The sequence below is a fragment of the Gouania willdenowi genome, chromosome 6, assembly GCF_900634775.1.
Source record: "Gouania willdenowi chromosome 6, fGouWil2.1, whole genome shotgun sequence".
NCBI lineage: Eukaryota > Metazoa > Chordata > Actinopteri > Blenniiformes > Gobiesocidae > Gouania > Gouania willdenowi.
The window spans coordinates 45689009-45704318 of record NC_041049.1 but is presented as its reverse complement, the minus strand read 5'-3'; the positions used below and the strand labels follow the sequence as shown (position 1 = coordinate 45704318).

At 38.9% G+C, this 15310-nt stretch overlaps 1 protein-coding gene across 1 annotated transcript in view; it reads left to right on the top strand.

Moving 5' to 3' along the window:
• The first annotated feature begins 52 nt into the window (after positions 1–52).
• The window catches only part of polg (polymerase (DNA directed), gamma), a 16542-nt gene continuing 1284 nt past the window's right edge, over positions 53–15310 (top strand). Inside the window, exons 1-20 of the mRNA XM_028449787.1 lie at positions 53–109; positions 1112–1709; positions 2372–2567; positions 3028–3195; positions 3264–3410; positions 4577–4656; positions 4736–4918; positions 4983–5125; positions 7259–7382; positions 9922–10146; positions 10230–10347; positions 11108–11191; positions 11308–11412; positions 11483–11643; positions 11728–11781; positions 11854–11971; positions 12829–12964; positions 13065–13311; positions 13397–13519; positions 13618–13786. Of these exons, the coding sequence (XP_028305588.1) occupies positions 1138–1709; positions 2372–2567; positions 3028–3195; positions 3264–3410; positions 4577–4656; positions 4736–4918; positions 4983–5125; positions 7259–7382; positions 9922–10146; positions 10230–10347; positions 11108–11191; positions 11308–11412; positions 11483–11643; positions 11728–11781; positions 11854–11971; positions 12829–12964; positions 13065–13311; positions 13397–13519; positions 13618–13786 (3153 nt within the window). The 5' untranslated portion in view covers positions 53–109; positions 1112–1137. The remainder of the gene's footprint in view (positions 110–1111; positions 1710–2371; positions 2568–3027; positions 3196–3263; positions 3411–4576; positions 4657–4735; positions 4919–4982; positions 5126–7258; positions 7383–9921; positions 10147–10229; positions 10348–11107; positions 11192–11307; positions 11413–11482; positions 11644–11727; positions 11782–11853; positions 11972–12828; positions 12965–13064; positions 13312–13396; positions 13520–13617; positions 13787–15310) is intronic.

The window sequence follows — 15310 nt, the reverse complement described above, 5'->3', positions numbered from 1 at the left end:
CTTAACCTGTGTTTTCCGCTCTTCTAATTCTACCACGCAGTCATCCAGGCCACAAGGAGGCGCTGATCTTCGGTTCTTTAACGGAGCAAAGCAAGAAGAACAATCAGAGGTAACTTTATTATTATCCTGCTCATTTCTACAAATGCTATGGATAATTTGTGCGGTCAGAGGAGCGTTATCATCAGCTTTAAATACACCGTAGATAACATTAATGAAGCGTGGAGGTTAACAAATAACCATTTGTTTGTAACACATTGGTTAGCGTTAGCATAGCCTCCATGTGTAGTAGCCACTGTTATGGTTAACACGCGCTTAGGAATGAATGAATTAATAACATGAAAATAAAGGTCTAGCTGATCATCTTTTTTATTATTATCATTTTCTATTATTAAGTGCAAATAAGAGTACACTGTTACATGTTTATTTATACAACAATGCAATAGTTACCCAATAGTAGTACAACTGTATAACACTGAATTTAAAAAAAATATAGATTTATTTACTAATGCCACATTTAGGTTTGTGTTGAGAAGCTAAATCAAAACCAATCACCGTTATTCACAGAATGATCCAATAACATCTAGAATAGAGAATACCTTTATTGATCTGGGTTCAATCTGATCCAAATGCCACACAGGCACATTTACTAACAAACAGCAGCACAATATGTGCAAGTTTAGTCTTTTTCTCCTGTAAGGGACAGCACGTGTGAGTGAGTTCAGTGGTGTGGCTTGTTTAGCACTCAGCAAACCATCAAATTGTGCCTTTTATGCTGTCCTGAGAAGTAATGAAAGCAACAACTCCTTAAGCAAGTATCTTAAAACAAAATAAGCTATAAAAAATATATCTATCTATCGATATTGGCAATTTTGTAATTTTATATATCCCCAAAATAGAAAACTCGGTATACAGGTATCTTGAATCTTGATATATCGCCCACCTGTAATATTTTAGTAGTAAGTAAAGTAAAGTAGTAAGTATCCCCAAAAATAATACTCCAGTAAAGTACACATACTCAATACTTTTCTGTGTATGAATATAAATGTTATAATTTCCATTGAAACGTAGCCTCACTAATCTGAACTTTTTTTGATTTGATTTTCTTTTCCAGCCTTTTTGAAACAAGCCCATGAGGTGATGCTTCATGTTCTGCTTCGTCCTCATCAGAGGACCCTCCCCTCTTTACCATGGCTGTGTCTGCGCTCTCTCTACTGCACCAAGCCCCGCTCCCTCCACGGCGAGGACTCCACAGAAACACGCATGAACCCCTTGAACATCCAAATGCTGTCCAGAAACCTTCACGATCAGATCTTTCGAGGCCTGCAGCCGGAGTATAAAGAAGAGGACGTGGAGCGCAGCATCCAGCACCTGCAGAGGCACCAGCTGTGGGGTAAAGAGACCTCACTGCTGCCTGACGTGGAACTCAAACTCCCCCACATGTACGGAGCAAACATCGATGAGCACTTCCGTGTCTTGGCCCAGAGTCAGAGCCTCCCGTACCTGGACGCTGCCAGTAAGCTGCAGCAGGCGCAGCTGCCTCCGATGCCTCAGGAATGGAGCTATGACGTGGGCTGGACACGCTACGATGTCGATGGGAGGAGTCAGAAAGTGGATTTTCCAGAGGAGAATGCACTGGTGTTTGACGTGGAGGTGTGCACCACAGAGGGTCAGTGTCCCACACTGGCTGTTGCTGTCTCTTCTACCAACTGGTGCGTCACATCAAGTTGTTAAAACATTCATTCATTAATAATCATTAGCAGAATATTAAGAACTGATACCTCACTACTAGTCATTTGGCCTAAAACAGACGTCATATTTATTCAATTGTTTTTTATGAAGGCACTTTCACCCTATCCTACTTAACACAGTTACTCCTACTACTACTATTTTTCTCTATGTGACTTCTTCATTTTTATTTTGGACCCCAACTTTGGGTTATTTGACCACTTGCCTATATTAAAAATCCTTTACATGAGGTCGTTCTAGCCTGCCTCTGTGTCTAATAATCATCTATGTTTATTATTGATAATTGGTTTTTGAGGCCAAAGTTTGTGGGATGTCCTAAAAATTTTTTCAAATGACATGGAATGATCCAACAGCATTTTTAAAAGATCCAAGCATTCTGTCATAGATGTACATGATGTTTGGAAATTGGTAAATTCAGTGAATAATTCTGATTTTGTGATTGTTGAGTGCCTCCTACTTCTGTTGATTTACAAGCCTGTGTATGATGTCTGTGTTGTTGATCAATCAAGCAAAGCCTGTTATTTTATCAGTTAATTACATCAGCATAATGTCCGATACTTGTTTTAAAGCAAACATCCTGACAACGTGTTGACAAAATGGTAAGTTTTTGCTGGTTATCGCTCAGGTACTCGTGGTGCAGTAAGCGCCTGATTGAGGAGCGATACTCCTGGTCCAATCAGCTGACCCTGGCTGACCTCATCCCACTAGAGACACCTTTCAACTCAGCCCGACCCCCAGGAGGTCAATGGAAGGAGAGGCTCGTCATCGGCCATAACGTCAGCTTTGATAGATCTTTTATCAAAGAACAGTATCTCCTAAAGGTCAGTAATGTTGTGTCTGTGACTATTTATCAGGTTTGTATGTATGTGGTAAAAATGGTTCAAAGTGTCAATATTGGCTTAAAAGTGGCATTAATGTGGGGAGGGTGGGGGTGATGTCATTTATTTATTTTATTTTATTTATTTATTTCCTCTTGGTCTGCGCATGCTGTCGAAGGTCAAAAGGAGTGGCAGGAATGCGAGTAATGTAACAAAAATGCATGACAAGGAGCAAAAATACGGTGACAAAAATGATGAAAATAGGTTAAAATATGGCAAGTTTGGTGTAGTTGCAGAAAAATTGTAAAAACAAATAAGCAAAAATTCGCTGAAATTGTTTAAAAATATTAGTTTCTTGAAGTCACCTGGCGACCCCCTCCCAGTGTCTTGCACCCCCTAAATGCGGTCCTGACCCCAAGGTTGAGAACCAGATGATATAGTAACCCGTTTTCCTTCTTTTAAGGGATCAAAGATGCGTTTCATGGACACCATGAGCCTGCACATGGCTATTTCAGGACTCACAGGATTCCAGCGAACTCTGTGGATGGCGAGCAAGCTGGGAAAGAAAAAAGGTCTCCATGAGGTCAAGGAGCACATAAAGAAAGCCAGGCAGAAGAAGGAGGGCCCAATGGTTGGTGACTTGCTGTCTGATGACTCTCATAGTGGGACTGTGTCATCAGCAGACTGTTGTGTTTACAGATTGGCTCGTGGGACTGGGTCAACATCAGCAGCATCAACAACTTAGCTGCTGTCCACGATCTGTATGTGGGAGGAGAGCCGCTGCAGAAAGAAGCCAGAGAGATTTTTATCAAAGGCAACATGACGGACGTCAGGAACAACTTCCAGGTCAGAGGTCGACATTGGAATACATGTCAGCATTTATTCATTTATATCAGACATGTGCAACATGCAGGCCTAGATCTACCTTTGTGCAGCTTGCAAAGTAAACATTGAAAACAACTCCAAAAAAAATACACAACAATGACATCATAACACACAATGAGACTGAAACATACAACATGGCAGAAATATACACAAAAAACAATAAAAACACAAACTGACATAAAATAATGAAAGGAGCATCAGAAATTACACTAAAATGCCTAAAAGCGCGACTAATCATGGGCGATTTAAGCGACTACAGTCACTGGAGTGACGTTCTGTGTGAACACACTTTTAGAACATGATCATATTCTCCAAACTCCAGATTATTTCCCCCAACGGGGTGAATAAATCGCTCTCTTCCGGGTGGTTGCCATGGCAGCTTGTGGTATTTTTGCTCAATTGATGATGGCTTGTTATCGCGCTCGTGAATGAAAGTAACCCAAGGTTTATATACTCAGGGTTGATTGACCCACTTCATACCAGCTGTAATGGCATCAGATACCCAGAGTTTCCCATCGCGGGGTATGTTGACCCAGAGTTAATGGATAAACTCAAGAGTTTGTTGAACTTTTTTTCTGGAACACACCTCGGAAAGGACACTAAAGAACGGACAAATGTACGAAATGTCAAGGAAAATACACAACAAGAATATACAACAAAATTATAATGAAAAGAAAAAACCAAACAAAGACATCACAATGACATTAAAACACAACTTTGAGACTGAAACATATAACATGACAGAAATATACACAAAAGGACAATAAGAACACATAAAATTGTTATAAATCACACAAAATGACAGAAAAATACATAAAAGAGCATTAGAAATTACACTAAAATCACCTTAAATACATATAAGTACACAAAATTGTTCCAAAAACACATTAAAAAACCAAAAAATACACAGAACAAAAGAAAAATATAAAAAACGACAAGAAAAATACACGAAATAACAAAAACACTGACTCCAACAACACAAACAATCCTCACTATTCTAAATGTTAACATGAATGTTGGTAATGTGACACTAGATAAAGGTGATAAAAGTTACCATTGATGGATTTATGTCATTGGATCAGCTTTTTTGTTAATATGAAATTAAAGCAGTGTGCTGCCCTCTGCAGGAGTTAATGCAGTATTGCGCGCTTGATGTTGAAGCCACTCATGAGGTGTTCACTGAGCAGCTCCCACTGTTCATGAAGAGGTCAGAACTCACTGAGAAATACCTTTCATTCTACATGAGAGACACGGCGTTGACTGGTCGTCCTCTCTGCTGGTACTAGATGTCCTCACCCAGTGACGTTGGCTGGGACGCTGGAGATGGGTGTGAGCTACCTACCTGTCAATCAAAACTGGGGGCGGTACCTGGAAGACTCTCAGGATGTTTATGAGGAGCTGGAGAGAGAAATGAAGAAGTCTTTGATGATTTTAGCCGATGATGCCTGTCAGCTTCTGGAAGAGGAAAAGTAAGCTTTGACCTGATAACACATAGAGCATGTAGATGTTTAAAACGGCTTGTTTTATTTACAGGTACAAAGACGATCCCTGGCTGTGGGATCTTGACTGGGACGTGCAGGAGTTCAAGTTGAAAAAAGCCACCGTCAGCAAGAAGAAAAGCTCGGAGCAAGCGGCCAAAGCTCAAAGTGCTTCTCCCATTCCAGAGTGGGAAGAAGGTGGAAAACCTTTCTAACACATTCCTTTATTCAGGTCAAACAGATGTTTACATAGTCTGGTAGCTTTTAATAGTAGGGCTGTCATGATCCAACTTTTTCACTTTGGATACGATCCCGTAACAATCTGATCTGATATCCGCATGGATTATACGTACTTTTATTACTTATTTTATAATGTGGAATGTAGGGATGTAACGATTAATCGTAAGGCAGTTAAAAATCGATTCATAGGTATCAAAGTTCACATCGATGCTCTGAAAATTGAATCGCAGTACTTTTTTTAAACAGCAGAGGGCGCTATATATCCGTCTAAAAGTGTAGGCGGTGGGCGGAATCTGCTACTATTTTCTTTCTGGCCGCCTTCTACTCTTAATCATGTTAATAAATTATTCCTATGATTCCTTACCCTTTTAGCACCGAAAGAATATCTGCAATATTACGTGAATATCTTTAAAAGTCACGTTTTTCTATTAGCTCTGTCTGCTAGCATAGCTTCTCTTCTTCACTGCAAGGACATCTGCATCCCAACCGACCACTGGGTTACCAGCGCCCTCTGCTGGTACCAACAAATATCTGCCGTAAATACAGTGCAAATTGTTGTTTTTTTTTTTAAGGCACAAAATACATTTTCAGTTGCACTTTTAAAAAGAAAAGGAACTATTATGTAGTTTTGCATTGTTTACTATAGAACCAGAATTTAAATTAATAGGCTTCTTCTTCATTTGTATTATTTCTTTATTTATTTCATTCAAGATTTATTTTCAGTTAAATTGCGTTGTTTTGAATAGTTTATCAAGGGATTCTTTTGACAATTAAATATAAAAGGAAAATAGTACAATATTTGTCTACAGCAGTGACGTGCCGTGACCACTAGGGTTGGGTAGGCACGTTGCAAATCGAGACCACCAATGACAAGTTCATATGTTTCTGCTGTCAAGTGTTAATTAAATTCAAATCAATTTATTTTGTATAAAGTAATTTTCAACAAAGTCATCTCATTGCGCTTATCAAAATATAAAATTCATAATAAGAAAGAAAAAACCCAATAAGATCCACATGAACAAGTGTTTAGCCATCTAACGAAATCAATATCATAAACACCATTAAAGAAACAAACAATTATTTAATATAGCCTCCATACTCTCCAACAAGATATATCTCATGACACGGCAGCACATCTGTTGTTTGTGTTGGAAACACAGAGAAAATGACAACTTAGAACATCCTCACTGAGGAGCATCCACAAAGTCAATCTTTCCTTTTGTTCCATTCACTGTGAAAAGTATGAAACATGTTCTGACCTTACCTTTGCTGAAGGTCTGGTAGCTCAGGTGTTGGTCTCCGAACAAAAAAAAAAAAAAAAGACTGTGCAGCTGTTCCAGGAAATAGCACTGTTTAGTAATTTGGGCTATAAAACACACAAAATGCGGACACTTTCAAACTTATAGGTACTGTAGGCTATTGGAAATGGAAAAATAAATAATTTATAATTAAAAAAAAAAAAAAAAATTTAATTAAATAATCAAAATATCAATTCACCCTTGGGTAGGCACTGCCTACCTTGCCTACCCTGACGGCACGTCACTGGTCTACAGTCCCATTTTGTAAAATAAATCGTGAGAGAATCGTATCATGAATCGTATCGGGAGTTGAGTGAATCGTTACATCCCTAGTGGAATGTTATTAAAGGCTTGATCAAGTGATTTAATTCAAATAGGGAACAACAATCAACATTAAATATAAGAATATTCTACAATAGAAGAAAATAAATTAAAAAAAAAACTGAAAAATAACAAATAAGTCCAATAAAAACCAAAAAATTATATTTCTAAAGTGAAAAATAGTAACTAGATTAATTTAATCACAGGAATATTCTACAATTAAACAAACAAAATCCTTCAATTGTCTTGTTTTAAAAAAAAAACGACTACAAATGTGAGACTGAAACACAACATGACAGAAATATACACAAAAGAACAACAAAAACATAAAATTGTTCAAAAATGGGATGCTTCTATCATAGATTTTAGGTGCAGGTTGATATAATCCAATACTTTTATTAAAAAAAAGATGTGATTTGTAATATCAGATATTGGACCGGGACACCTGTACTAAATAGGTTTTGTTGATCAGACCCAGGCCCCCCTCCTGAGGAGGAGCTAGCAGGGTCCTGTCCCAGCAGGCTGGCTGTTGAGAACGTGAAGCAAAACGTGAGTCGACTTCCAAAGAGGAGACAACATCTGCCTGGACATCCAGGGTGAGAACACTCACATCCTCCTCATCCACACCCACCAGAGTTGGGGTCAATTCAATGTTTCAACTAGAATTATGTCTTCAATGATTCGTGTTCAATTACGACTCAATCACCATTACGGTGACCAACAAATGAATCACAATTACCGAATCTGAAATAAGTAACCCCATGAAACAAAATCTTCCTCTTGTGTTAGCTTTATGATAATGGGTCTTAAATCAGCTGTAAAATACAAAATATTGGTATTGATATGTTTGGTGTTGGTGTTTGGGCCTTTTTTCTATCAGTATACCCCTAGATTTCAATTATTAAAAAAAATAAATAAAAAATTAAAATGATACTCAAGAGAATTGACAGGTAGTGGGAAAACTTGAAACATTTTATTTTATATTTTATTTCATGAAACATATTTTATTGATTATTAACTACTAGGGGTGTGTATTGCCTGGCATCTGGTGATACGATTCGTGTCCCAATACATACAGCTCTGATAGTGGGGTCTCCTAACCCTCTACCCCTGGTCAGGGGTCTGTAACCTTTACTCTACAAGGAACCATTTAACCTCATCTCACCTGGATTAAAGTCCTCCTGGAGCAAAAAAAATACCTTCTCATTGAAGACAATACAGTGAATTCAATTCTACACAGTTAAAATGATATAGAATAATGTTTGATGTGATTTATATTGATCATGTAAATGGAAACTTAAACAGTTTAAAATAAAATAAATTGACATCAAGAAATAAAACAGTATCTTGCATCTTCAAATTCTTATACATCTCAGTTTACATGAACACAATGTTATATAAATAATATTTTTTTTAGTTAATGTATTTGAAAGGCTACAAAAGTAACTTGAATTTGATAACACATGATCATACTGTAAAACATGCATGTTTAACTGGCACATTGGTGGTTAAATGAATCTGTCTCCACACAATTAAAATCTCTATTTTCTTCCAGAATAGTATTTTTGTTGGTTTAGTTATCTTACCAGGTATTTAAAACCTAAGGTTAGCCACAGGAACATTTGATGGTCTGTAGATGTTGCAGGAGGTGAAGTAGGAAGGTGCTGAGTCATTGCACAATGTGATTTATTTTAGGTTAACAAATTGTTATATTTTAATTTTATTTTGTCATTAATCATTAATAGCCTCTGTAAAAAATAAGTATTTATTTCTATATATATAATTTTTTTGTTAAAGCTATAGGGAGCCATTGCAAAAGAGTCAAAGGGCCACATTAGGCCCCAGAGCCACAGGTTGCAGACCCCTGCTCTGGGAGAACCATAGCTGAACATCTGGCCTGACATCATAGTCCCTTCATGCTGATTCTGATGAGCGTGTACGCGCCATCAACACGTTCTTCCTTTTTACTGCTGCCCTCAATGTGAGCGCGCACTCAGTGAACGGCTCGTTATGCCTGGCTCTGTTCACGGATCGCGCGCACTCCAAAGGAGCACATTGGTGTTTATACACGGCGCATTCACCGTTGCATTATCCGCAGCCAAGTTGCATGAGCGTGCATCGTCTCCTCACCCGCAGCACTGCGGTCAAGCCAGCCTCCACCCCGAAATCCTCGGTCAACTTCGACACCAGCCAATTAGCAGTGCCTGTTTTAGACGGTTTTACGGTAATCCCGCAGCGCGGAGAGAGAGAGAGAAGGGGAAGTGCACTCTGTGGGACGTGACGAAGCATTGAGCCGCTCCTATAAAATAACATCACCCTATACGAACTCGCACGATTGCGACCAGATCAAATTTTCACTCGCACACACTGAAATTATACTCGCATATGCAACCATTTTGGTCGCAGTCTCGAGTCCTGACTTAAGAAACGACTAATCTGTAAATGTGTCCACCTTCATGAGAACATTATGTATGAAATATTTTTTATTGGCATATTTTACACTCAAAACATTGGCTTTAACATGCCATGTGCCAACAACTTAAAATAAAAAATAACATACAATCTGCCTGTGGCTTTTAAACCAACTTTGACTTTAGTGCAACTTAACTGAGGTATTTATGCCTAGAACAACAAATAAATGCAGAAAGTTAGTACTTTATTTTTAGATTTTATTGAAAAAACACAAGCTGGTCAACATGTCCAGGTTTCAGCACTTCTTTGTTACAATGTCTCCTGCAGTGGAAAAGACTTTCCTGTTTAAATAAATAAATAAAACAATTAATGCATTTTGAATCGATTCGAGAATTGCGTGATGTATTATCGCGATATATCGCCGAATTGATTTTTTCCAACACCCCTATTAACTACATATGTATACGCATGGAACTCTAACATGGTTCCTCAGTTTTGAGCTTAATTAAATTGTAGTTTTTATATAATTTCCATGCCAATTATCTGAACTCAATTACAATTCAATCATGATTACAACAGCAACATATTATTTCAATTACAGATACATATTCTAATTACGCCATAACTGTAATTACAAATTACGTGATTACAATTATAATTGACCCCAACCCTGACGTTCACATCCATATGCACACGCTCAGCTCTTCCTCTCGGACCCTCCAGGTGGTATCGCAAGCTGTGTGAGAAGATGTCAGAGGACGCCTGCTGGTCCCCGGGGGCCAACCTCATCAGTCTGCAGATGAGATTGACTCCAAAGCTGATGGGTCTCACATGGGACGGGTTCCCTTTGCATTACACAGAGAAACATGGGTGGGGGTACCTGGTACCGGGACGCAGGGATAACCTGGATCCTCCAGAGGAGAGCACAGAGCCCACCTGCCCTCACTGGTACATAATCATCCTGATGATTGATGATAAGATGATGGAAATTCCTCTCTGGACCACGGTGTGTTTGATTCTTTGTTAAACAGGGCGATTGAAAGTATTTATAATGAATACTGTGAGCAGAACAGAAAGGAGCGTCCTCACTTTGTGAACTCCAGCCCTGAGGATGACGTCATGTGGACGGATAGCGCCGTGTGGACAAAGGTGTGTGTGTGTGTGTGTGTGTGTGTTTATAATGTCCTATAGCTTAAATCTTGTTCTACTCTCATCATATTTTAGTTTAGAACCACGTTTATTTAAAGGTAATCACTTATGATTAAAACTGATCAATTCCACAAAGGATGGGCAGCTTTTAATTTTAGTAAGGGACTCAAAGATGTGATTCTTTGATCTAAAATACATCACAATATCATCATTCATGTAAGCGTTTAGTGTAATGACCATTTATACAGCATTAATACAGGAAAGAAGACAAGGTTTTGTGGTTGTTTTGATTTATTTTGACTTTTGGTTCATGTGATTTGAGTCATTTTGTGTTTTAGGAGTGATTTTGTATATTTGTGTTATCAATTTATGTTTTTCCAGTTATTTTTGTGTATTTTTGTTGTCGTCTTGTGTGTTTTTGGAGTAATTGTATGTATTTCTTCCAGTTTTTTATGTGTATTTTTCTGTAAGTGTTTTGGAGACTTGTTTTCATGGCCACACAAAATTAGACCAAGGGCCACACGTAGGTCCCGGGCCTTCAGTTGCCTACGTCTGTATTAAATGTAGCCCCCATAGGGATCAATAACGACCATCCTCCTTCACCCACTAATGAGCCTTATAATGTTACAAGGTTACTCTGCACTTCTGTTTTTGGAACACTCAAAGGCAAGAAAAAAAAATTCATATTTGAAGTTCCTACTAGAATATGGTTTTATAATAATTCAGTCATCCTGGCACATGTTTCTGTTTTCAATTTAAGGTGGAAGAGTTTGGCTCCTTGGAAAGCCAGTTTGAGGAAAACGGCATCAAGATGATAAATGTGCAAAGCAAGAAGAAGAAGAAGGTGAGCAAAGTTTGTCTAAACCAGGGGATGTTAAACTATTTTTTATTGACACACATGCTTTAAAAGCTCTATGCTGTGGACCTTTTTCACATTTGTTGTACATGTGGATCCTTCAGGACTCAGACTTTGCTGAGAAGAAGAATCGGTGCCACCATCATGGAAATGGTCCGTATGATGACGTGGATATTCCTGGCTGCTGGTTTTTCAAATTACCTCATAAGGTAAATCTAAGTGTAAACGGATCAGCAGTCACTACGTTGAGCTGTTCTCCTCAGCTGTTCCTGTTCCCAGGATGGAAATCACAACAACGTCGGCAGCCCTTTTTCTAAAGACTTCCTGGCGAAGATGGAGGACGGCACCCTCACGGCAGGAAGAGGCGGGACTAACGCCACACGAGCTCTGGAGATCAACAAGATGATGTCATTCTGGAGGAACGCCCATAAACGCATAAGGTTCGTTTCCATCAGAAAATAAATTTCAGCTGGTTTTGTTTGTATGAAATAAAAGCTGATTTTTATTTCCTGGTTTGCTCACAGCTCTCAGATGGTGCTGTGGCTGAGGAAAGGAGAGCTGCCTCGCACAGTGACCAGGTACATCTATATCAGTTATTGATCCGTCATTTATTTCATTTCATTAACAACCTCCACGGCTGCCTTTCAAAGACACAAAGACTTTAATGAAGAGGGTCAGCATGGAGCCATATTGCCTCAAGTCGTCACTGCTGGAACAGTGACACGCAGAGCTGTGGAACCAACATGGCTGACAGCGAGCAATGCACGGGTAAGAAAAGGAACCAAAAGCTGCTCATGATGAATCATTCAAAAAGGTTCATGTATAAATGAAATATTGCATCAGCCTAATATCTTCAGTATGAATCATTTTTTTGCCCGTATAAAATTATTACTGGTAGTTTGAAATATTACAGGATTTCTGCTGCTGCTGATATTTTCAAAGGTTGTACGTCATAAATTGTAATCAGTGGAAGTATGAGCTGCCCACAATCAATAAAAAGGTGTTTTTGGAATGAAACACAACATGAAAAAAGTTTAGATTTCCTTTTTTTATCTGTAAAGTTTTTTGTTTCACTCTAACGTTAAAGCATCCAACTATACTTATTTAAGTCTGACATTTTATAACTAAAAACACTTAAGATAAATACTTAAAATAAGACGTGAAGAGTGGGACTAGGATCATTAAACCAGCGATTCTCAACTGATGGGTCGGTTGACATCTGGTCAAAAATAAATAATGTCTGTCTCTCATGTTGGACCTTTTATTTTGAAAGAAACTTATTTTTTGACAGGCATGCTGTGAAATGCATGTTGCACAGGAAAATGTATAGATTTATGTTTTGAAAAAATGATTATATATGTGTGTGTTTTCAACAGCTATTTTTGAAAAACAAAATTTAGTTGGTTGAATTAAATAGAAGAAAGTGGGTCGCGATTTAATGACCGTGGCAAAATGTGGGTCCCAGGGTGAGACCAGTTCAGAACAACTGCATTAAACAACGTTACTTTATACCTGATCGTGCATGTATTCATTGGTTTTGGGGTGTACTCACACTACATGAAACTTTTCCGCTTCTGCACCGTCTTTGCATTCTTCTATGGAATTCCTTCTTTTTGTGTTCCCAGCTGGACCGCGTGGGCAGCGAGCTGAAAGCTATGGTTCAGGTTCCTCCAGGCTATCACCTGGTGGGCGCAGACGTGGACTCTCAGGAGTTATGGATCGCTGCTCTGCTCGGAGAGGCTCAGTTCGCCGGCATGCACGGTCAGATCGATCTTATCTTCATCATCTTCTCAGCGTGTTGAATTAGCTGAGTGAATGTCCCCACCCCCCCCACACCACCCCACCCCACTTCCTGTTTCAGGTTGCACAGCGTTTGGTTGGATGACTCTCCAGGGAAAGAAGAGCCTGGGCACTGACCTGCACAGCCGCACCGCTGACACCGTGGGCATCAGCAGGGAACACGCCAAAGTCTTCAACTATGGACGGATCTACGGAGCAGGTCAACCCTTTGCTGAGAGGTTGTTGATGCAGTTCAACCATCGTCTGAGTCAGGAAGAGGCAGCCACTAAAGCCAAGCAGATGTACGCTTTGACCAAGGGTCTGAGGAGGTCAGCGTCACTAGAAAAGTTACTGAAAAGTTATAAATTAGAAAAGAACGGTCAAGCTGCATCCATGTGTGTTTATTTCTCTCAGATATCATCTGTCAGAGGAGGGCGAGTGGTTGGTCAATGAGCTGGGAATGGATGTGGAAAGAGGGGAAAACGGAACCGTATCGTTGCAGGAATTAAGAAGGATCACAAAACTGATTTCACAAAGGTAGGAGAGCATTGATTAACTAATCATTAAGTTATGTATTAAAGTGTAACATTTTCTTGATAAATGTATGCGTGTGTATGTGACCTGAATCCTCTCAGCTCTCGTCGTAAACGGTGGGATCTTGTGAGTAAGCGTGTGTGGGCGGGAGGAACCGAGTCAGACATGTTCAACAAGCTGGAGAGCATCGCTCACTCAGCACAGCCCTCCACTCCAGTCCTAGGCTGCAGGATCAGCAGAGCCCTGGAGCCCCACACGGTGAAGGACGAGGTAGGACCGGCACTAGCTATTAAAATCAATCACATTTAAAATGAAATGTCCAAGCCTGCTAAACATCTAATGGGTTTGAGGCTCATTGTTTAAACCACGGTATGGTTACATTTTAGGGAATCACCTTCTCAGGTCTCAGAGTGAGGTATCAGGGACACTTCTGTCATTTGTCAGACCAAACACCATCAGATGAAACAGCCTCGAGCTTCAAAATAAAATACCATATCGTGTTTTACGGCCTGAAGCCGTTGAGTTGGATGGAGGTTTTGCTGAGTCGTGAGTCCGTTTGGTCTGGTAAGGGGCTGGTATCAGGAAAACCTCTGAGACCTGAGGATGTCCTAAAATGTACACTGTACCAAGTGTTGAACTCATTCTATTTCAGGAATACAGACCAGTTTGAATCCAAGTGGGCTATAGACTTTAGGTGGGAAAATTAGTCATTTCTTCACTTTAACTTTCAATGATTTTGTGGAATAATTTGAAGGACAATTGCAGGATTTTAGGAAACATGTTGATTTACTTCAACAATTTGCAATTAAAAGACATGCAAACACCAACAGCATGAAAAAACGTGACAGCAAAAGCCATTATAGGGGGATCGGGGGGGATCCTCCCCCAGATCATTTTTTTTGATTTTAACACAAATTAAGCAATCTGGAACACTCAAAATACACTATTTTCTTCAAGCCTTAAAACATTTATTTCCACCATTTAAGTTTTGGTTTGTGAAAAATTACAATATACAGTATATATGATATAAAATAACCTAAATTTGCAAAATATTAAGTACAGTATATATATATATATATATATATATATATATATATATAGAGCCATTTCTGAATTTAGTTAATTCAGTTTTGACATATTCCAACTGCACTTCATCGCTCCATAACCATTAGTAAACGGTTAAACCCATTAGATAATTGTAGATGTATTTCCTAATTAATAGAACATGTACTAGCGCAGACATAGGCAACTGGTGGCTCGGGGGCCAAATGCGGCCCTCGGTCTAATGGTGTGAGGCTCCCAAAGTAAATGTACAAAATGACAGAAAAAACACAGAGTGGTTGCCATGTTGGTTTGTTTTCAAGGGAGTGGCATGCAGTGAGTTTATACGATCAGTAAATGACTTACTTTGAGTTCAAAATGGCAAATTTCACCGAAAGGTGACTGATTTGCATGTATGAATTTAAAATATGATTTAATCACAGGCAGATATTTTGGCGTTTTATTGAATTTGTGGGCTGTGATCTAAGACAGAAGCAGTTCGTCACTTACACCAGTGGATCCCAAATGTGCGCCGGGAGGCAACTACACAAAAAATAAAAAATTTTATTTACTACTTTGTATGCACTCATTTTATAATACAGAGGCAAACTCTTATTTATCCTATTTTTTGTAATAAATATTTCATGAGTAATATATTTGTCTTTGTTACATTTTATTTGGCATTAGTAAATAATTATGCACATTTACAGATATTGTACATATGATATAACGTGTTATAAAGGCTATTTTGCA